This window comes from Microcaecilia unicolor, chromosome 6 (assembly GCF_901765095.1).
Source record: "Microcaecilia unicolor chromosome 6, aMicUni1.1, whole genome shotgun sequence".
In the NCBI taxonomy this organism is placed as follows: domain Eukaryota; kingdom Metazoa; phylum Chordata; class Amphibia; order Gymnophiona; family Siphonopidae; genus Microcaecilia; species Microcaecilia unicolor.
Genome location: NC_044036.1, coordinates 51,643,347 through 51,666,815, shown reverse-complemented (window position 1 = coordinate 51,666,815; position 23,469 = coordinate 51,643,347). Strand labels below are relative to the sequence as shown.

Here is a 23,469-nt window from a genome sequence, read left to right as displayed (position 1 = left end):
TACTCTTCTCTTAACACATCGAATGACTTTATAACCCCCTGTTCCGTGACCACATGAAATAAATACTTAACCCCTGCTGCAGCCCAATTCTGGAAAGAAATTGAGGAACTTCCCACCGGAAATGCCAGATTCCCCTTGATTGGCAATAATACTGAGACTTTAGTATCTATATGATGGAGCTTACCTAGTCCCTTCCACGTGGCACGCATCGGGGAAAAAATATATTTGTAGTGCCCTAATTGAGGTAATTCCCTTGAGGGCGCATGGAGCCAATATGAAAAATGCATTTTACCCAGAACTGTCACTTCTGCTTCTGTGCAAGAAAAATAGTTGGTAGTGCGAAACCAATCTGACAGATGTCTCATATTACTAGCCATGGAAAACAGTTTTAGGTCTAACAAACCCAGTCCCCACCTTGAGCGCGGCAACATTACTCTAGATAATGGCATCCTTGCTCTCTTTCCCTGCCACAGAAAATAGTTTATCTTCCTCCGTAGCCAACCTCCCTCATTAGTCCGCAGAAGTAGGGGAAGCATTTGGAACACATAGGTGCACTTTGGAAATAGGACCATATTGTACAATGCAATGCGTCCCAATAAATTAATCGGGAGTGCTTGCCATCTTTGCAAAACTTCACTTGTCTGTTGCCTCAGGGGGATAATGTTCAATGTATAGAGCTCTGAGAGATTTACAGGGATATAAACCCCCAAGTATTTAATTTTAGATTGTGCCCATTGAAAAGGAAAATCACCTGCCCATTGCTCTCGAATTTCTGACTGGATTGGTAGTGCCATTGATTTGTGGTAATTTAGAGAGAATCCCGTAAGAAAGCTAAATTCATCCAGGACTGCCATCAAGTGCCTTGTTGATGACCTAGGGTTTGTCAGGGTCAGGAGGATGTCGTCAGCAAACGCCAATACTTTAACTGCCAACGAAGGCATAGTAATCCCCACAATATCTGGATCTTTAATAATTGTGCGGAGAAGCGGCTCTATGTATAATAAAAATAACAGTGGGGATAATGGGCAACCTTGCCGGGTGCCTCTTTGTAATTGAAAGGCTGCAGATTGCGTACCATTTGTGATTACACGTGCGGATGGGTTCGAGTACAATACTGCAACCTCCTCCATATACCAGCCCCCCAGTCCAATATGGTTTAGTACTTTAAACGGGTATTCCCACTGCACTTTATCGAATGCCTTTTCCGCATCGAGGCTCAACAGAATTAGCTGTTCTTTTGTGGAATGGCTACATGCTATGGACAGAAGAACCTTGCGCACATTTACTGTGGCCTGTCTGCCTCTCACAAACCCTACTTGATGGTCTCCTATTAATGTCGGTAGGTGTTGTGCTAATCTATCTGCCAATATTCTCGCCAGGATTTTTATGTCCACATTCAACAAGGATATTGGTCTGTAAGATTCTACTTGATCTTGGGGTTTACCTGATTTGGGGATCAAAGTAATTAGGGCCTCATTCTCCCCCGGAGAAAGATGTCCGCGTTCTATCACTGCTTCGTAATACAAAATAAGAGGTCCCATTAAATCTTGACTCAGAATTTTATAGTATTCGCTTGAAAACCCATCAGGGCCTGGAGCTGATCTTAAAGGCATAGATTTCAGAACTGTCTGAAGTTCCTGTGCTCTTATGGGAAGAGATAGCTGCTCCTGCACCCTCTGTCCCAAACGCGGCATACCTGCATCTTCCAGGTAGTCTTTTATCAGAGAGCCCTGTTGCCCCTGTCTTTGGGCATACAACCCCTCAAAATATTCCTTGAATGCGTTTGCAATCTCTTCAGGTTTAGAGAGATGTGACCCTTTTTGAGAATTTATATAGGGAATAAATTTTTTGGCTGTTTGGGCTCTAGCTACATGTGCTAACAGTCTGCCCGATTTATTCCCAAATCGTTGGAAATTTAATCGTTTAGCATACAGAAGTCTCTGATATTTTTCATGAATCATCATGTTGAAAGCTACCAGAGCGGCTGCCATTTTTTCTTGGTTTTCCTTGTTGGGCTTAGCTAGATGCAATCTCTTTGCAGCTCTATAGGCCGATTCTAGTCTAACTATACCTGCTGCTAATCGTTTGGTGCGTGCGCTCATAAATGCAATTATTTCCCCCCGGAGGACTGCCTTAGAAGCCTCCCATAACAATATTGGTGAAGTATCAGGTTGTGCATTTGTATCTATATAAAACTGCCAACGTGATTTCACATGATCTATAAATTGTCTATCCTGATAAAGATAGGAGGGGAAGCGCCAATGAGTGTTAGTCAACCCTCCAGAATTTAAATCTAAATCTACTCCAATTATGGCATGGTCAGAGATCTCTGTGGGTCCTATAAATGCCCTCCCCACTCTGAAAAACCATGTGTGTGTCATTAATATGTAATCAATACGTGACCACGTTTGGTGCGCCTTAGACTGGTGCGTATAATCTCGGGTCTCAGGGTTGAGCAGGCGCCAAGGGTCTACCAATTGCAGTGATTTACATAGTGCTGGAAGACCCCTCCCTCCTCGCAATGCAGCTATTGCCCCTGGGGAGGACCTATCCAAAACTGGGTCCATGACTTGATTGAAATCCCCGGTCCATACCCAGGGATCATCTGTATATTGCATTCCCAATGCGATTAGAGTTTGAAAAAAAGTAGGACAATAATTATTGGGCCCATATACTGTGCACAGATAAAACTGGTGTCCCCGGAAATTTAAATGGATCAACACCACCCTTCCTTCTGAATCTTTATATATTAATTTAGACTGGCACGGGAGGCCTTTCTTAAATAGAACAATCACACCACTTCTACTATTCCCGGAAGAAGAGTAGTGACACTCTCCCACCCACTGTTGAGATAACTTCGCATGTTCGATATCCGAGAGTTTCGTCTCTTGTAAACACGCGATATCAGCTCCATGCGCCTTTAGTTGGGATAAAATTTTGTAACGTTTAATTGGTGAGTTGATCCCTGCTACATTCCATGACAATATTCTCAAGTGACGTTTATCCGTCATCTATATTGGGATAAATCTGTTCTCTCCTGATTCTCTTCTCATACACAACCCCCGGGAGCCCAGCCTCCCCCAGAGGTATCTGTCCCCAGCCTGTGGTCCCCTGTGTTCCTATCACCTTTTTTTCTTCCATCTTCTTAATTACTCCCACTCCATTTATAATACCTCTCACTCCAAGCAGTCCTACTAATCTCCCCCTCTTCCCCCTTATCCCCACCCTTTCCCCTTCCCCTTCCCTTTGATCCCCCTCCCCTTCTCTAACTCTGGCTTCCACCCCCATCAAGAGCGGGCCACGGGTCACTCCTTATGCTTTGCGGGGACTACCCCCCCTCGCTCAATGGTTACAAAGCCTACACACATACCTCCTTTAACATGGAACAAATAACAGCATTAAAACTTGCCATTTACCTAGTGTTTGACAATCTATACTCTCAGGTCATATCACTCATTCCCTCCTGTGTGCTCACCCAGGTTCGGAATTCTTCCGGGGAGCTAAAAGAGTGCCACTTGTTATTATGCTGCAGCTTCAATGTGGCTGGATATTGCACTGAGAAACGAATGTTCTTTGTTACCAGCTGCGAACATATTCCTGAGTATGCCCTGCGTTTTAGGGTTAATGCTGTCGAGTAGTCTTGGAATATCTGGATCGACCGGCCTTCAAATTGTAGATCCTCTTTTTGAGATTTAAATAGACGCAGAATATGCGCTTTTTGAGTAAAGCTGTGGAACTTCGCTATCACAATCCTTGGTCTGTCTGTCGAGGTCCGCACCGGTCCAAGTCTGTGTGCTCTATCCAGGCGGATCAGGCCCTGTTCCCCCACCTCTGGGAAATTTTCCAACAGCCAGCCTTCCAGCCATGTCAATAAATTTGTGTCTTTTATAGTTTCTGAGAAGCCCACAAATCTCAGATTTTCCCTTCTAGCTCTATTTTCAAGATCTTCGATTTTGGCTTGCTGTGACTCTGTAAGAGCTTTCAGTGCTGTAATACTCTCTGCATGCTCCTGTGCTGTGTCCTCCACATCCGCGACTCTGCATTCAAGCTCGCCTGTCCGCCGAGACAGCTCTGCTGTTGTTTGAACCATCCCTGCTATTTGTTCCGATAGCTGCACAAAGCGGGAGTCAAGTGCTTTCACCACAGCGTCCGTTAGCTCAGGAATGAAGTCCGGAAGTGCCGGCGAAGCCGGTGGGGAGGAAGCCGCCATTTTGTCCTCGCTATGGCGCGAGCGATCCGGTCCTTTTCTCGGCGTTTTAGCAGGCATTTGCCGTTCGGTCTTGGCCACAAATTTGTCCATTCGCTTCCTCTCCCCTTTAGCAACGGCAAGTTTCTTTTATAAGCGGTTCGTGGGAGGTAAATTTACGGCGGGAGGGAGTCCCCTGAGCAGCTCTCTCTCAGCACGTCTTCCGCTGCTCACAGCATCACGTGACCCTCCCTCATCACACATTTTAACCATATTATTATATAGTGAAAATTTTATGGCATTCAGATTGTGTCCATTCGGTATGATTTTATTACTTTGTCATTTTGGGGGGGTTTCTATAAATATGAGCCTGGTGGGAGTCTATTATAAAGGAATTTAGATCTACAGACCGGATCGGATGCAGTGAAGAGATATAATCAGCACCAGCACTGTGTGTTGGGGGTATTTGCTTTAAAATTGTTTTAGAATGCATGTTATTTGTGACTAGTTTCATTATCTTTGAAGTGTATTGTTGCCTTTTTGCCAACTTGTGTCTTCAATAAAAATATTCAGCTGTAAAGATAACACAATGATTAAAAATGTAATTATTTAATTTTAAACACAATCTTAATACTCGTTTGTTACATGATAAAATATATATAGTGTTCCTTGATAATTTTTGCACCTTTTCTGTCTGCTGTAAGATGAAAAAGGTTAAAAATCACTGCTATAGACATAGCTGTCAGTACATTTTTTAATTGCTGTAATTTTGTGCCCCATTGTACTGATAACATATTCTGGGTTCTGATATATAAGCACATAAGAGTAGCCATATTGGATCAGACTAGTGGTCCATCTAGCCCAGTATCCCGTTTCCAAACAGTGGCCAAGCTAGGTCAAAAGTACTTGGCAGAAACCCAGTTAACAACAATATTTCATGCTACCAATCCCAGGGCAAGCAGCTGACTCCTCATATCTGTCTTAATAGCAAACTATGGACTTTTCCGCCAGAAACTTGTCCAATCCTTTTTTTATACCCAGATACCTCAACTGCTGTTATCACATACTCTGGCAAAAAGTTACAGAGCTTAATATTTCCTGATATATATATATGTATATATATATAACTACTATAATAAAACTCACCCTCAACGTTCTGAAGTCACTCAGTCACTCCCTGAAGGGTTCATGGATTCATGGTGGTGAAGCCACAACACTGACCATGTCTATCTGCCCCGCCCTCGCATGACGGACCAATCGGGAAAAAACACCCTCAACATTCTGAAACACAAAGGACCATCACAACACCACCGTTCCCAGGCAACACTAGGCAACGTAAGACGGACCAATCAGAGGAAACTACGTGACAATAAGGGAGGAGCATTCCCCAGCAGAATGGCTCATTATCTGTGCAGCACGGAGAGCACAGAACCACCGCTGGAACGAGAGAAGAATATTCCTGCTGTGGGTATGTGCAAAAATAGACCGGGGGGGGGGGGGGGGGGAAATGTTTAAATGCCTAATGACAGTACTGAAGAGTGCCAGAGGGCCTATAGCAAAGACTATATTTGGGACCACTTGACATGGAGTCGGAGGAGCCAGAAAACAATGTGCCTGTCACCATCTGGGATGTGGGCGAACAGGACAAGCTGCGGCCCAGCTGGAAGGATTACCCGCGACCCAGCCAGCAGCAAACAGCAACCAAGGAAGGGGGAGGAGTACTCCTTCCCTGCCTAGGAATCGCTGGAGACTGGCTGCCAAACTAACGAAACAACCGTACACCGACGCATCACCTCCATCATTCGAAAGGTATCCACTCTTTCTTCAACAGAAATGCAAACTAATAATACAAAACAAACAAAGAATACATGGTTTCTCAGGCGGCTGCAGGCAACTCCCCACCCCCTTCCTCTTCCCCTTTTACCGAAGCGGCCAAGGACGTGCCCAACCATCCCCAGCCTCAGGCAAGCTGTCTCCCACCTCGGGGATTCCCCGAGCACCCGGAAAAAGACGGCGCTGATTCCTGCAGCGCATAAATGTTCCAGCATTCCCCTGCAGTCGGCCTGAAATGGACCAAACATACCGGATCACCCCCCGACGGCCCGAGACCGTGCTCGTCTCCCGCCAACTTAAAACAACCATCCCCGTCCTCGGGCAAGCCGTCACCCACCTCCAGGATGCCCAGAACCCCAGCCCAATGGAAAAAGATGGCGCTGCTTCCAACAGCACATTTCTCTTCCAGCGTTCCCCTACAGCAGCCCTGAAATGGCCAAAAAATACCAACAGACAAAGAACGTGCTCCTCTACCGCTCATCTAAAACAACACTGCTGCCTCAGCACAACACACAAAAAAAACCTGGAAAAAAAAAACCACCGCTCAGCAAAGGCTGACCCCCCTTCAACCACATTTACATTTCATCAACAGAAAGACCCCCTCCACAAACCTCCATGACAGACAAAACCACACACACACAATACAACACAACAGAAACGCACCCTCAAAGCCACACACCAATCCAACCCACTTTGCCAGCACAGCACATCCCACAACCCCCAAGCAAAAAACAAAAAAAGACACATCAACAACCTGCACACACACCGCACCCACACACACACAAAAAAAGCCACATGCTAGCGCCCGTTTCATTGGTTTCGGAAACGGGCCTTTTTTACTAGTGTGTGTGTATATATATATATATATATATATATATAATATATATATATATATATATACATACATACATACACACAACATGATCCTTTAATATTCTTGTGGTTCTGGTCGTTGGCGTTTAACAGAACAAGGTGAAGTTTATCAGTTCTGGCCCCATTCTAATTCCTGCTTGTGTGCCAGTTTATTTCCTTCAGCAGGGACAGAGACCTGTCCAGCAATGATCCTGTTACGCTCTTCAAAAGGTGATTTTCTTTTTTGGTTGGGGGGTGAGCACAGAAGTATTATTATTATTATTTTTTTTAGGCATACCACACTCCTTTATTCTTCATTGCTTCTGTTTTCTGTTGGCCTCTGCTCTGTTTTATTTATTTATTTACAGCATTTATATCCCACATTTTCCCACCCACGGGTAGGCCCAGTGTGGCTTACAGTAATTTACAAAAACATACATCAAATCTTCAACAAACAGTCAACAGCATTGTAGGGAAAGGGACAAATGAGTAATAGCAGAGGTGGGAAAATATGGACAGAAAATAGAATTCAATAGGTAGCGGTGCGGGGCGGGTCAAGAGCGTAAGCCTTTCCAAATAAGTAGGTCTTAAGGTATCCTTTGAATGTCGGATGATCAGGGATAACTTTCACGAATCTAGGTAGACTATTCCACAGTTGTGTGCTAATTTAGGAAAAGAAGGTGGCGTAAGTGGTTTTATACTTGATGCCACTGTAGATTGGGTAATGCAGATTTAGGTACAAACGAGCTTGTCTGTGAGAGTTTCGAGGTGGTAAGCTGACGAGGGCGTCCATATACGCAGGGACTTCACCATAGAGAATTTTATGCACCAAAGCGAAAATTTTAAATGTTATTCGGTCCTTTACAGGGAGCCAGTGCAGTTTCTCACGCAGTGGCCTTGAGCTTTCAAACCTCAATTTACCATAAATGAGCCTAGCAGCTGTGTTCTGGGCAGTTTGTAATTTTATCATAGGTTTGTTTGCAAGTTTAGCTAACTAAAGAGAGACAGCAGTGAGATCCTGGAGCATGCCTCATTTTGTCCAGGCAGAGCTCATATTAAACATTAGCCAGCCAAAGCTTCCCGGGTGACTCCAGTCACATAAATACCAGATCTAAAACTGATTGGACAACTTTTTTTTTTCAAAGCTATTTTTATTCAGTTGTACAACAAATTTTACTGGAACAAATTTAACCTGTTGTATTATGTAATTTTCTAGTAACTTTGTTAGCCACATTGAGCCCGCATAAGCTGGGAAAATGTGGGATATAAGTGGACCAAATAAATAATAAATAAATAACATTAGAAACAGAAAATTGACAGGGTCTTTTACTAAGCTGTGGTAGCATTTTTAGCTCATGGTAGAAATCAGCTAGCAGTAAACGCTGAGATGCCCATTCTATTCCTATGGGTATCTCAGCATGTACTGTCTGCTGATTTCTACCGCAAGCTAAAAACGCTACTGTGGCTTAGTAAAAGATCCCCTAAGTAACATACAAGAGAACTTATAACAAAACTGTAATAAATGAGAGAGACATTGCAACGTTTGCAATGCACAAACCTGCAGTCAGAGCTGGAATCGGACAACTTTTTGCCTGATTTAGCGCTAGCCTGGATATTAAACCTGCACTTTCAGACTGAATATCTAGACTTTACCCACAATTAAGCTTTTGTGAATAAATGTGCTTTAACCATGTCCTTCATGAAAGGTTTTCAAGACACTCAGTCCAACTCAGTGATTTAGGAAAGCTTTGATTCAAATTAGATTTTAATGGTTAGAATTCCTTGGGGCTCATTTTATTCACTCTGATGATGCTCTACCTATTGCATAGGCTTTAGTCAGTGTAATCAACATCTCAAACAGGCATACATTTTTCACCTGCAGAAAGTTTACAAGCCTCATAGATTGTTCTATTGATCTTGTTGGCTACAGTAAAAGAAATACCTGATATTTGCCACTGGAACCTGGAAACATGTAGGCAAACAATGACATCATGAACTTTATTAATATTTATCAGGGCTGTAAGCTAAAGGAATATTTTAGGGTGGGTTTTTTTGTCTTGAAGAGGAAAGAAAAATAACTGATACTGTACATGAAACTTCATGTATAGTTTTGAAAGAAAATGGACATTTGCACAAGCTCATTTATTCTATAATTTTAGAACATGATGGTTTATGACGTTGTTTCCTTTTTCAAAGGATGTATTTTTGCACGTTTGAGGATTATTTTACAGCATGTTAAATGAACAAAAATCAGATTAAAATTCAAATCCAGTTATTTGAAATTGTCCTATGCCAAAAAATATTGGTTTTTGAACAGTCCAGTCCCCCGGATTCCTGTACTGTATACTCTACCGAAAATACTTAAGGACTTATTTAGACCTCCGGGCAGACCCATTATGTCTTCAAAGGGCTCGTTATTGGAGCCCCTCTCAATATATGTTGACACATTCCTTAGACCATATGTCTCTGCAAGCCCTACGTACATTAAAGACACCACGCACTTTTTAGAAGATCTTACCAGATACAGCGCTGCCTGATGGTCCCATGTTGATGGTAACACTAGACATTAAATCGTTATATACGGTAACACCACGGGATGAGCTGTTGACAGTAGTTGCGACCTTATTGAAGTCGAGACCAAGACGGCATGAAGTACCCACAAAAAATTTTATGTGCCCTCACAGACATGGTTCTACGTGAGAATTTTTTTCCTTTTTTTGGGAAGATTTATATGTACAGCAGTCTGGCGTGGTGATGGGAGCTACCTTTGCCCTGACATTGGCACAAAACATTCTACAACTAACTAAACAAGCTATCGAGACCCTTTCTGCTTCCTAATTTGTAATCCATCAGAGTAATTTTCAATCAGAATGTAAACTATACACCTTCACTGTAACTCTCAACCAGAGTGTAAATTGTAAGCCACTTTAAACCGAAACCTGTTTTTGGATAACAGTGGGATACAAGAATGCATAAATAAATAAATGGAACTCTTTAATGTTATACCCCTGCAGTACATGCCTTCTTGTGACCAGATTTACTATTTCCTCAAATAAGAAGACAGCGTTTTCTGTAATATTTGCATGAAGTGGTTCAAAGATAATTTTCCTAAATTGTTTGTTTGGCAAAAGAATAAATCGGATATAAAATTAGCTGAGAGATGAGAAAACTCACCCCTAGACATTTTTTCCTGATTTTATTATTTTACTAGTATAAAAGGCCCATTTCGGTAGGCAATGAAACGGGCGCTAGCAAGGTAATCCCCCCCCCCCCCGCAGCGTCCTTCCTGTCTCCCCTGCCCCCCTGCAGCCACCCATGTCCAATGACTCTCCTCTCCCCCTGACCCCCTGCAGCCACCCATGTCCAACGACCCTCCTCTCCTTTACCCTTGCCACCCATGTCCAGCGACCCTCCTCTCCCCCTGCCCCCCCTGCAGCGTCCCTTCTGTCTCCCCCACCCTCCCCTGCAACCACCCATCTGGTCTCAGGACCCCCTCCCCTCCCCCCTCACCACCCGCAGCCACCAATACTAACGCTGTCCGGCCGCTGCTGCGTCTCCTGTTGAGCAGTAGCGGCAGGTACAAAAAGAAAAAAGCCAAAAAAAGATTTTAAACCTGAAACACGGCTCCGTAGACAGCCATCTGGCATTGGCTGTCATCTCTGCAGCCGCTCCTCCTCTCCCCTCTGATGTCGCTGCGCTCCTCCGGGGTCTTCCTGCAGGGGCAGTGACAACAGCCAATGCCAGATGGCTGTCTACGGAGCTGTGTTTCAAATTAAAAACCTTTTTTTGGCTTTTTTCTTTTTGTACCGGCCGCTGCTGCTTCACAGGAGAAGCAGCAGCGGCCGGACAGCGTTAGTATTGGCGGCTGCGGGTGGCGAGGGAGTTGATGTGCCCGAGGGGGGGGGGGGGGTAGGGGCTTTGGTGATGCGCCGGGGAGGGTCTTGGGTGATGCGTCAAGGGGGGGGGTAGGGGCTTGGGTGCTGCGCCGGGGCGGAGGGGCACTGAGAGCTGATTGGTAGGCAGGGGGAGGAGTAGGGAAACACCCTGGCTTGTGGTTTTGCAGGGTAGGGGCTTGGGTGTTGCGCTGAGGGGGGGGGGGCACTGACAGCTGTTTCCCAGGCAAGGGGAGCTCCGCTTGTTTCCCTACTCCTCCCCTTGCCTTGGAATCAGCTGTCAGTGACATCACTGACGTCAGCGCATTCTAAACTGCCTAGCAGACCACCTCCGAGGGAGCCACGTTCCCAGGCACATTAGGACGTTGGAGGTGAGAATTATTATATAGGACTATATTGTTAATGTTTATAATGATTTTATCTTTTGTTTTTAATTTTTATATATTCGTTATTGTAATCCGTCTAGGAATAGGCGGCCTGTAAATGTTTTAAATAAAATAAATGGTTTAGGCCCTCCATTTAGCTGGATGCCTGGCCAGGATTTGGATATCTGAGGGGAGATATGATTGAAGTCTACAAAATCCTGAGTGGTATAGAACGAGTCGATTTGTTTTTGTTTTGTTTTTTTTACTTGTTCCAAAATTACAAAGACAAGGGGACACGACAAAGTTACATGGAAATACTTTAAAAACAAATAGGAGCAAATATTTTTTCACTCAACGAATAGTTAATCTCTGGAACTCTTTGCCGGAAGATGTAGTAACAGCAGTTATTATATCTGGGCTTAAAAAAGGTCTGGACAAATTCCTGGAGGAAAAACCCATAGTCTTCTGTTGAGACAGATATAGGGAAGCAACTGCTTACCCTAGGATTGGTAGCATGGAATGTTGCTTTTAATTGGGTTTCTGCCAAATACTTGTGACCTGACTTGGCCACTGTTTGGAAAACAAGATACTGGGCTAGATGGAACATTTAATCTGACCCAGTATAGCTACTCTTATGTTCTTATGTCTGAAAATTCAGCGGACGGAAGCAACTTTACTTTAGGATGGGTTTTTTTGTTTATGAATACTTAGTTATACTAATTTTTATTTTAAATGCAGGTGAACCGAGGAAGTTTGATCCAAAGTTCAGAGGACCCATTTACAATAGGTAAGTATGTGAAACTATTGTGAATCCACCTGTTTTTTAATTTTATCTGTGGGAAGGAAGGCTGCTGTGACGACATAGGTTTAGTGATATTTTCCTAAATTTCATCTCTCATAGAAAGAAAGCACAGACCTGTGGCATAGCCATATACCCACCCGAAATTGTGGCACTCTTGTGTGCATGGTGGGGATACCAAAGCCCCACTAGCTTGACGATCTCCTTCCCTCTTCTGTAGCTAGAGGTCCTCCAAGTGGCAGCTGGCAGCATGTCAAAACTGACAACCTCCACCTCCCCCCTCCCCCATGCATGCTCAGTTTTCACACATTATTATTAACATTTGTATAGCGCTACCAGACGCACGCAACGCTGAACACCTGACACGCACAAACACTGAGCATGCATGGCCTGTTGGTGGCAGCAGCAGCCTGGGGACATCGCTGTGGACTGTGACTTAGAAGAGCTTTGACTGCCGAAGGGGGAGGAGATCTTCAGCTTGCGGGACTTGGGTTAGGGCTGCCGAGAGGAGGGGCAAGATTCCCCCCCCCGGCTCGGCCTCTAAGGGGGGCCCGGCGCTGGGGTCTGTCTCTCTCCTGCTCCTGACGGGACCTAGGTGACCGCGTCCCAACAGGAGCAGGAGAGAGAAAATTCCGGCGCCATGCCCCCCCCCCCCCTTAGAGGCTGTTGAGGAGTAGACACAGGGCTTTGGGGCCTCTAGTTTGGCTGGTTGGGCCTTGGCTGCTTTTCCACGGACATCGAGCATGCACGACATGGGGAGAAAAGCAGCCACAGGGCAGGCAATACGGCAGAGAACAGCACTGGAAGAAGGCTTCTGCTGGCGGGGATTGAGGATCCCGCCAGCAGAACGTATTTGGAGTTGCGCTGGGGGCAGGGAGGTAGGGCAAAATGTGACCCACCCACTTTGGGCTCTGGCCCCCTCCAATTTTTGAAATCTGGCTACGTTGTGGTTCTGCAGGGGAGGGGGGTGGCAATGGCGTGCTTTCCTTGGGCCTGTCTCAGTCTCTTGGTGGTCCTGGCTTGGGGATCCCTGCTAGCTTAGGTATTTATATTTTGAGGGGTGGAGGGCAAAGAATAGGGACAAGGGGCAGAGAGCATTTGTGCCCACCCACCTTGGACTCAGGCCCACCCAGAATTGGTCATCTGACTATGGCTCTTATATATTAAGATTCTTCCTAACTATAATTGGATTTCTCCCTTCACAAGTGGATCCCTCTGATATTCTTTGAGTCAGAGATACTTTATATGTTACTAGTAAAAGAAGCCCATTTCAGAGCAAATGAAACGGGCGCTAGCAAGGTTTTCGTGGCCAACCCCTTCGTTGTTCTGGCATTGCTCCGGCCCCAACGTCATGACGTTTGACGCGAGGGCGGGGCCCAGAGCGATTTCCCCCCCCCTCCCTGCCTCCCTCCCTGCCAACCCCTTCGTTGTTGTGCCATTGCTCCGCCCTCGAGGGCGGGGCCCGGAGCGATTTTGGTGGCTTCACCACCATGAACCTTCGAACCTTTTTGAAGGAAGTCAGCGCTTGGCTTCACTGACGTCAGTGTCCTCAGAACGTTGAGGGTGAGTTTTATTATAGTAGATATGCTCTACAGCTGGACTTCATAGTATATAATAATAATGTAGTCAGCCTCCTGATGCTTAAATGCCCGGAAAGAGCTCCAGAAAGCACCTGCTGTTACAGTGGCTGCAGGGTGCACTGGTAGTTCCGCTCCTTGTTAAGATGTATTGGTATCCCCAGGCCTGGCTCTCTGGGCAGTCACTCACCAGTCTGTCTCTCCTGATGGCTTGATATTAATTGGGCACTATGCTTAGTGCATGTATTAAGGGGATATAACTTTGTAAATTGGCTTCTAAAGGCCCAAGAGTAGGTGCATTACATTATTAGATAATGCAGGCTATAAATTTTATAAATACATATATTGGTGTATTCATTTATTTCAAGCTTGTTAGTAACATATTAAACTTTTTTATCATTACCCTACCATTTATTACCAGCTGTGAACCAGAAGTAAGTTTTTTTTTTAATTCTGGCCTCTCCCTGCGCTAAGGACCTGATTACTACGTCTCTCTCCCCCCCCCCCCCCCCCCCCCCCCCCACCCTCCCACATACAGAATGAGGAAAAAGCCTTTATAAATCAGGCCCTAAATTTATCTGCTGGCCTGGGGCTGTTCTTTAATTGGCAGTGCACCAATCCACAATGTATTTAAAAATAACTTGACTTCTCTTGCAGGAGGGTTTTCTACCTTGCTGTACAACTGCAAGAAGTATATCCAGTTTTAGTGTCCTGGAAACTACACAGTATTGCCACCATCTTGTCCCACAGACCCGCTGTTACCGTACCTTTAATCCTTTGCTTAATCACTGTGGTTAGGAGTGGGCCTGCTTCGTTAGTATGCTCATAACATTTGAGCGTAGTAAATTTAAAAGTCTCTCTCAATGTGATCCACCTCCAAAGCTTTTAACTTGATTGTAGTTTTCTTCAGCCCCCTTAGAATTCTGACCGAACAATCAGCCTTATTTGTGCTTGACTTCTTCTGATTCATGAGGTTGCTGCAGTTGTTTCTATTGCTTCACCCTTCACACTGACTGGTCATGATTCTCTAGAGAAAAAATTATGCGTATTAAAAAAAAAAAAAAAAAAAAAAAAGCCTTAAGTTTTTCACAGCAGAGTCTGGCTGTAATCCTCTAGAGGATTAAATTGATTTAATTCAGAAACAGCATTTTCCATCATGATTTAATTCAGAAACAGCATTTTCCATCAATTTTTGAAACTTTTTATTCCTTGATTTAGTAGTATTGAGCCTCCACATATGTATCTTCTCCTTAATGCTCCAAAAATCTGTAGAGATAGCAATCGGGTGATTTTCATGGTGAAATCCTTGCCTACAGTATATCTGAACAGTTGGTTCAAGCAAGTCAAGAAAACAACAAAAAGAAATTCTGTTATATTGCCCTGCGGTGGTAGAAGAAAGTTAGGTACTTATTTTCAAGCAGAAGTGGACTTATCTAAGAAATATGTCTTATCAAAATGTATATTGGACTTCTGCATAGCCCCTTCAAGATCTCCAGTTTCAGAGGCAAAAAGTAAATTCAATGCAGAGAAACCAAGCAAAACATGAAACATTTTTTTTGTTTTATTTATTTTCATTTTCACAGAATGGACTAATTTTCCTTTTTCCATTGCAGGGCAGTTCAAATGCCATGCCCAGGGAGTACTATGTGTAATCGTTAAATGTATTTCATTTTAATTTATAAATTTCCTAAATGAACTTAAATTAAGCCGCACAATCTGCCATTCTTACTGCTGTACATCAGGAGATACATACATACATACATACATACATACATACATACATACATACATACATATCAATTCATACTGAAGGCTTGCATTGGATCTTTAACACTTAGGGGTCCTTTTACAAAGGTGTGCTGAAAAATGGTTTGTGGTAGTGTGGGCAAAGGTTTTGGGCGCATGCTGATCCATTTTTCTGCGCGCCCGTAAAAAAAGGCCTTTTTAAAATTTTTCCCAAAAACGGATGTGCGGCAAAATGAAAATTGCCGCATGTCCATTTTGGGTCTGAGACCTTACCGCCAGCCATTGACCTAGCGGTAAAGACTCATGCGGTAACCGAGCAGTAATGACCTACGTGTCCGTTACACGTGCCCAAAATAAAAAAAATATTTTTCAGACGCGCGTATCGGACACGCACCAAAAATGAAATTGCCGCAAGAGCCACACAGTAGCCATGTGGTAACTCCATTTTGGTGCACGTTGGGCGCGCGTAGACGCTTACGCGGCTTAGTAAAAGGGCCCCTTTGTGTTGCAGAGGGAGTTCAGCTGACTTGGAAGATTTTATCCAGCTGCAGATTTGTCATGCATTCCAACCCCCACTCCCCAGTGTAAAGGGAAGTAGTGGTGTATCCCACCAGTGTGCTTGTTAATTTTCTAAAAAAAAGCTTGATTTGTTATTGGTTCCTTGAACTTTCACCAAGGTAAACAAAGCAGTGTAAGGCTACATTCAAGTGTAATGTACCTACTCTTTGGTTGTCATAGAGTTAAGGAGCAGCCTAATGGTTAGAGCATCAGACTGAAAACCCAGAAAACTAGATTTAAATTCTGATGCTGCTTCTTGTGATCATGGGCAAGTCACTTAACCCTCCAATCTACAAAATTTAGATTGCGAGCCCACTAGGGACAGAAAAAGTACCCGCAAATAGTATAAGTAAACTGCTTTGGTTTACCCACAAAGGTGGATTGTGAAAAATTGCAGGAAGACCTTAGGAAACTGGAAGACTGGGCATCCAAATGGCAGATGAAATGTAATGTGGACTAATGCACGGTGATGCACATTGGGAAGAATAATCTGACTCATAATTATTTAATGCTAGGGTCCACTTTAGGAGTCATCACTCAAGAAAAAGACCTAGGTGTCATTGTAGACAATACGTAGAAATCTCCTGCCCAGTGTGTGGCGGCGGCCAAAAAAGCAAACAGGATGCTAGGAATTATTAGGAGAGGGATGCAAAATAAGACCAGAAATATTATAATGCCTCTGTATTGCTCCATAGTGAGACCTCCCCTTGAGTACTGTGTTCAATTCTGGTCGCTCTATCTCAAAAAAGATATGGCGAAATTAGAAAAGGTTCAAAGAAGAGTGACTAAAATGATAGATGGGATGGAACTGCTCCTATTTGAAGAAAGGCTAAAGAGGTTAGGGCTCTTCAGCTTGGAAAAGAGGCGGCTGAGGGGCGATATGATTGAGGTCTATAAAATTCTTGGTGCTGTGGAGTGGGTGGAGGTGAATCGATTTTTCACTGATTCAAAAAGTACAAAGACCAAGCGACACTCAATGAAATTACATGGAAATACTTTTAAAACAAATAGGAGGAAATATTTTTTCACTCAAAGAATAGTTAAAAGCTCTGGATCTCGTTGCCAGAGGATGTGGTAACGATGGTTAGCATATCTGGGTTTAAAAAAGGTTTGGAGAAGTTCCTGGAGGAAAAGTCCATATTCTGTTATTGAGATAGACATGGGGGAAGCTACTACTTGCCCCGGGATTGGTAGCATGGAATGGTGCTACCATTTGATTTTTGCCAGGTATTTGTGATCTGGATTGACCACTGTTGGAAGCAGGATACTGGGCTAGATGAGTCATTGGTCTGATTCAGTGTGGCTATTCTTATGACCCTTTTACCCTTTATAAAGAAAGTCCTCTGGGGATAAGAAAATTCCTACTGTGTGTGTAAATGTGCTTGAACTACTAGAAAGGCATGAGCCCCCCCCCCCCCCCCCTCAGAAAAGTGCTAAAAGTCAGCTGAAGCTAGTCCCTCTCTGCCAGGTAAAGAAAACACATTGCACCCAAAATAGTATGGAGCACTAATTTAAACAAGAAATCAACACCATGCTGTAGAGCAGGGGTCCTCAAATCCAGTCCTCGAGGTCCAAAACCCAGCCTGATTTTCAGGATTTCCATAATGTTCAGTTTTGGAGGCCGTACCTTGTGAAGGATGTTAAAAAAAATGGAAGCGGTGCAAAGAAAAGCTACGAGAATGGTATGGGATTTGCGTTACAAGACGTATGAGGAGAGACTTGTTGACCTGAACATGCATACCCTGGAGGAAAGGAGAAACAGGGGTGATATGATACAGACGTTCAAATATTTGAAAGGTATTAATCCGCAAACGAACCTTTTCCGGAGAGGGGAAGGTGGTAGAACTAGAGGACATGAAATGAGATTGAAGGGGGGCAGACTCAAGAAAAATGTCAGGAAGTATTTCTTCACGGAGAGAGTGGTGGATGCTTGGAATGCCCTCCCGCGGGAGGTGGTGGAAATGAAAACGAATTCAAACATGCGTGGGATAAACATAAAGGAATCCTGTTCAGAAGGAATGGATCCTCAGGAGCTTAGCCAAGATTGGGTGGCAGAGCTGGTGGTGGGAGGCGGGGCTGGTGGTTGGGAGGCGGGGATAGTGCTGGGCAGACTTATATGGTCTGTGTCCTGAAGAGGACAGGTACAAATCAAGGTAGGGTATACACAAAAAGTAGCACATATGAGTTTATCTTGTTGGGCAGACTGGATGGACCGTGCAGGTCTTTTTCTGCCATCAACTACTATGTATGTTACTATGTATGCAGGGCCGTGCCAACACGGTAAGCGAGGTAAGCATGGCAGGGGGGCGCTTCCCTCTGGGGGGCGCCGCCGCACCATGTTCACCTCGCTTGCCCTCCCGCTCCCACTGTTCAACTTCCCGCCCTCTTCCCCACCCCCCCCAACATCCCTTTTCTTTTTTTTTTTCCTTTTTAAATTTAACTCCGTGGCGGTTCCGGCAGCGCAGCATCAGTGAAGGAGGCGGCGCTCCCGACGTCTCTAGCCTTCCCTTCGCTGTGTTCCGCCTTCTTCTGACGTCAGAAATGACGTCAGAAGAAGGCGGAACACAGCGAAGGGAAGGCTAGAGACGTCGGGAGCGCCGCCTCCTTCACTGACGCTGCGCTGCCGGAACCGCCACGGAGGTAAATTTAAAAAGAAAAAAAAAGAAAAGGGATGTTGGGGGGAGAGAAGAGGGCGGGCAGTTGAACAATGGGAGCGGGAGGGCAGGGGAGAGACGAGAGCATGGATGCGAGGGGGGTCATGGAAGGGAGAGAGGGGAATTGCTGGAAAAGGATGAATGGAGGGGGCAGGGGACAGAGGAGCATGGATTGGGAGGGCAGGGCTCAGGGAGAGAGGGGAATTGCTGGAAAGGGATGAATGGAGGGAGCAGGGGACAGAGGAGTATGGATGGGCATGGATTGGGAGGGCAGGGCTCAGGGAGAGAGGGGAATTGCTGGAAAAGGATGAATGGAGGGGGCAGGGGACAGAGGAGCATGGATGGGCATGGATTTGGAGGGCAGGGCTCAGGGAGAGAGGGGAATTGCTGGATAGGGATGAATGGAGGGGGCAGGGGATAGAGGAGCATGGATGGATATGGATTTCAGGGCAGGGCTCAGGGAGAGAGGAGAAATTGCTGGACATAGAGGGGAGGGAAGAAAGATGAAGGAGATGAAATGAGGGAAAAGGAAGAGAGGAGAAAAACTGCACATGGATGAAGAAAATAGGCAGAAGCTGAGGACCAGAAATGAAGAAGAAAGGAGGAAAGGAAAGAAATAAATGGAAAGGAAGCCCTGGAAACGGAGTTAAGAGGACAGATAGCAGCAGAATCAGATACTGGGCCAGCATGATCAGAAAAAGAAAGTCACCAGACAACAAAGGTAGAAAAAAATCATTTTATTTTCATTTTAGTGTTTGGAATATGTCCACTTTGAGACTTTACATCTGCTATCTTATTTTGCAATGTATAGCAATTTGTTTCTAAGAATATTGCTGACAATTCCTGTCAGTGTGGCAAGTGGTGAGCAATCATTTTCACGGGGGGGGGGGGGGGCCCGCCGCCGCCAACGCCAACTGATAGTCTGCAGGGGGGCGCCAGAGACCCTAGGCACGGCCCTGTATGTATGTATGAGATGTTTGCTTTTAACTGCTTCCATTGCATGCAAATACATCTCGTACATATTCATTGTGGAAATCCTGAAAACTAGGCTGTGTGGACGTTGAAGACTGGATTTGAGGACCCCTACTGTAGGGGCTGTGCCAGGCTCTCTCTTACTACAAACCTGAGAGTTCCTATGTCCTAAAGTCCTGCCTGCTATATCTTTAGAGAGCAAACACAAGTGTAGTCCACTGTCCAGGTCCAAAGAGGGTATGTACAACTTGCTGAACATCCACTGAGTTCGGTATGACTGGATGTATTTTGGTTGCATCGACTGACTACAGTAGGGTTGGCCAACCATTGATGACAATGCACATCCTGGCTAGCAGGTAAAGTGAGGCTGCCTGGGGTGAGCTATGCCACAACTGCATAAGTACATTAGTATTGCCATACTGGGACAGACCAAAGGTCCATCAAACCCAGCATCCTGTTTCCAACAGTGGCTAATCCAGGTCACAAATACCTGGCAAGATCCCAAAAAAGGTACAAAGCATTTTAAGCTGCTTATCCCAGAAATATTTTCCCCAAGTCCAATTTAATATTGTTCTATGGACTTTTCCTTTAGGAAGCTGTCCAAACCTTTTTTTTTAAACTCGGCTAAGCTAACCGCCTTTGCCACATTTTCTGGCAACTGCTTTTTGATCTTTGTGATCCCCAGCCTCTACTTTTATAATTAAGCAGAGAAATCCTGGAAGGTAGTAATTTTTATTGCCTAGGTTTCTTGCAATTTCCAGTATTTTGTTGCTGGAATTGTGCAATCATAGGATCACTGCACATGGCTTTGCTTTAGCAGTGGATGTAGAACCCAAACTCTTGTGCGCGTGATCTACTTCCACCATGCCACTCTGGCATAGCAGTTTGCAAAACTTTGGTCAACCATTTTGAAAAGGAGCATGAAAGCCATTCTTTCCACTTTTTCGGGAATTTCAGTCCGCCTAAGATTATTCCTGCATGATTGATTTTCTTGTATTGGCAGCAAACTTGTAGTTACACTTAAGCTTATCTTCAGTCTAATGGCCATAAGTGAATTTTCGAGCTTCCCTACTAGTAGCTCAACTTTCTCTGTTCATTGGATTCATCTTGCAGTGAATCAGTTAGTTGTGCCACTTTATCAACAGTTTACCTCCAACCAAACATCTATTTTCTTTGTAATTTTTTATGCAATCCTCTCTTTAATGTTCGCTATGCGCACTCTATACTCGGAGAAAAGACAGTGCATTGTCCTCGGTCTTTTCTCCCCCAATATTTGAGGCGACTCTTAATAGCAATATAAAACTGGGCCGTCAATTGTGATCGTGTGGTTTGTGAAATCTGGCTTTGTCAACAAAAGAGTGTCATCTGGTTTGGATACATTTGTCCTGTTTTAGTGCTGCATACATTTAGTAGCAGTAGTTCCTCTGGTGTAGCATCGGGTTTATGGAATGAATTGCTGGCTGAATTGAAAGATGTTCAGGATTATGCTAGTTTGGCAGGCAAGTTTTAGGCTACTATTTGAAAGATATTTCTCTTGTTGATACTGGGTTGGTAATGGAAGGTTAGGGGGCAGGGTTATCTGCTTGTGTGTGGGGAGGGGGTTGGGAGTGTGGTTTTTTTGTGTGTTTGCTTTGTTGCTGATTTGTACTCTGCACTGTACAACTTTGTGTTGAAAGTTGCAGATTATAAGACTTTTGTATTAAATAATTCTCAAAGCCTTGCTTGTCACATGTGTACAGTTATCCCTTGGAGGTCTTTTTTTATTTATTATTATTAAGTTTCACAGTCTGGTCTGCCCAAAGTGAGGAGATGGATCTCTTCTTTGACTCATTGGCAATTCTAACCCTATAGAAGTACCAACCAAGGGGTGTGACTATAAATTTCATGGTGCTTTAGAGAAAAATGTCTTCTACTTTGATAGTCATTAAAAATAAAGTGCCCTGGTAATTCACATGTTGATGTCCATTTGAGTAATAGCTTGAAAAATAAGGTTGTGCAATATTCTCCAGTTCCCTGTAGGCTAATTATTCTTTGCAGCTGATGCTTAATAAAACCGTTTCAAGGCTTTCTTTCCCAGTATTAAATGGATTACACAAATTAATTGGAATATAAAATAAAACCAAGCAGTATAGAAAGTTAATTTTCAGTTGGAAAATAAATCACGGGCAGTGCCTTTGACTTGGAAGAGAGGGAGGAGGGGAGGCTTGAATAGTGCATTACCTAAGTATTGTGTTGGTTTGGAAAGAATAATAAAATAAAAATACTGTTCACTAAAGTGCACTAAACAGTTGGAGAGCTATTCCATAAAGGAACGTTCATATTGAAGTAGATTCTGTATATGGCTCCAAAGAAATTGGCATGGGAAAAAAACCTCACATTTATTTATTTATTGCATTTGTATCCCACATTTTCCCTCCTCTTTGCAGGCTCAATGTGGCTTACAATAAGTCATGGATAGTGGAAATAAGAGGAGAGTAGACATTTGGTGTTACAAAAGGAATTGGGTTGCATGGTAATGTAAGAGAAAACAAAAAAAATGGAAGATATACAGAAAGACCAAACTCGAAAATGTAAAAAAGCCAAATTTATTTCTAAAAACCCTACACGGTCTGTGTTTCGGCCAAAGAGGCCTTCTTCAGTCTAGTTAACAGACACTGCTCTGGATCAAAGTGCAACAGCACAATTTGTCCGAATTTGAGTGAACCTTTGGATGAATATCTATATATGCCAATTTATAGACCCCTGAAGAAGGCCTCTTTGGCCGAAACATGGACCGTGTAGGGTTTTTAGAAATTTGGCTTTTTTACATTTTCGAGTTTGGTCTTTCTGTATATCTTCCGTTTTTTTTTGTTTTCTCTGGTGTTTTTACGGGAGATTTGGACTCTCTTTGTTGTTGCATGGTAATGTAATACATAATAGTAGGAAAAAGAGAAAACAGAAGGTAGTATTTTACATTTAGCGCTATTGTGTAACGTTGGATGCGGTTTATAGGATATGCATTGCGCACAACTAAATTTAGGCACGATCATTTATGTCTACTAAAACCTGGTGTAAATGTCCGTGCGTAACTTAGGCGTAGATCGGGCGTATTCTATAACAGTGTGTGTAGTTTCTAGGAACACCCATGACCCACCTATGCCCCTCCTATGGCTATGTCCCCCTTTTTGAGATCGGTGAATTCGAATTTATGTGCACCACTTTACAGAATATGCTTAGTAAGTTGCGCATCTAAATTTTAATTGGTGCCAATAATTGCTTGTTGGCCAATTATCTGCGCTGATTGGTTTGTTAAACAACTAAGTTGCATGCACAATTTATTTGCGTGTGCAACTTTAGTCGCCATTTATAGAATCTGGGGAAGGGGAATTGTGCCTACTTGTAATTTAGTCTTTAAAAAAAAAATGTATGTACATATATTTATAGAATACCGGCCTAACAGGCCCTACATACCCAGATTCCATTATAGATTAGCCGTTCCTTGCACAGCATTGGGGTGCTTAAATTGGAAGTACCTTGATCTTGAATTGCCCCCGTAATGTACTTCTATGCCAGTATTCAGGTCATTTATATGCCTTCATGGAACTTAAATGTTGACACCTACTTTATAGAATTACCCCCTAATGTGCAAATTACCACACATATAACAACAAATTGTATACTCTTCCCTTTAGACCATACCAAAAGTATTCACCTTTAAATGAACACCTCTTGAAAGAGCAGCAAAAATGGAAGGAAAAAGCCTCAATAAAACTCCAGATATTACAAATCCTTCTGAGTTGTCATTGTCGTCATAAAAAACCTTCCTTACTTTGCCATCTTCACATTTTATTTAATATTCCACACATGCTTCAAAATGCTATACTTGTAGATAAAGACAGTATGGCCTATCCAATTTTTCCAACTTCCCATCCCTTGCGCTCTTATAGAGACCCTATGTACCTGTCCCATGCTTTCTTGAATTCAGATATAGTTTTTTTTCTCCACCACCTCCACAGGAGACCATTACACACATAATCCTATGCCCCCCTCATTCC

At 43.8% G+C, this 23,469-nt stretch overlaps 1 protein-coding gene across 3 annotated transcripts in view; it reads left to right on the top strand.

The window, feature by feature from the left end:
* Positions 1–23,469, top strand: part of SLC44A5 (solute carrier family 44 member 5) — a 313,926-nt gene that overhangs the window by 136,535 nt on the left and 153,922 nt on the right. For all 3 annotated transcript variants that reach the window (XM_030205807.1, XM_030205808.1, XM_030205806.1), the window contains exon 2: positions 11,868–11,916. In XM_030205807.1, coding sequence (XP_030061667.1) covers positions 11,868–11,916 — 49 coding nt within the window. The remainder of the gene's footprint in view (positions 1–11,867; positions 11,917–23,469) is intronic.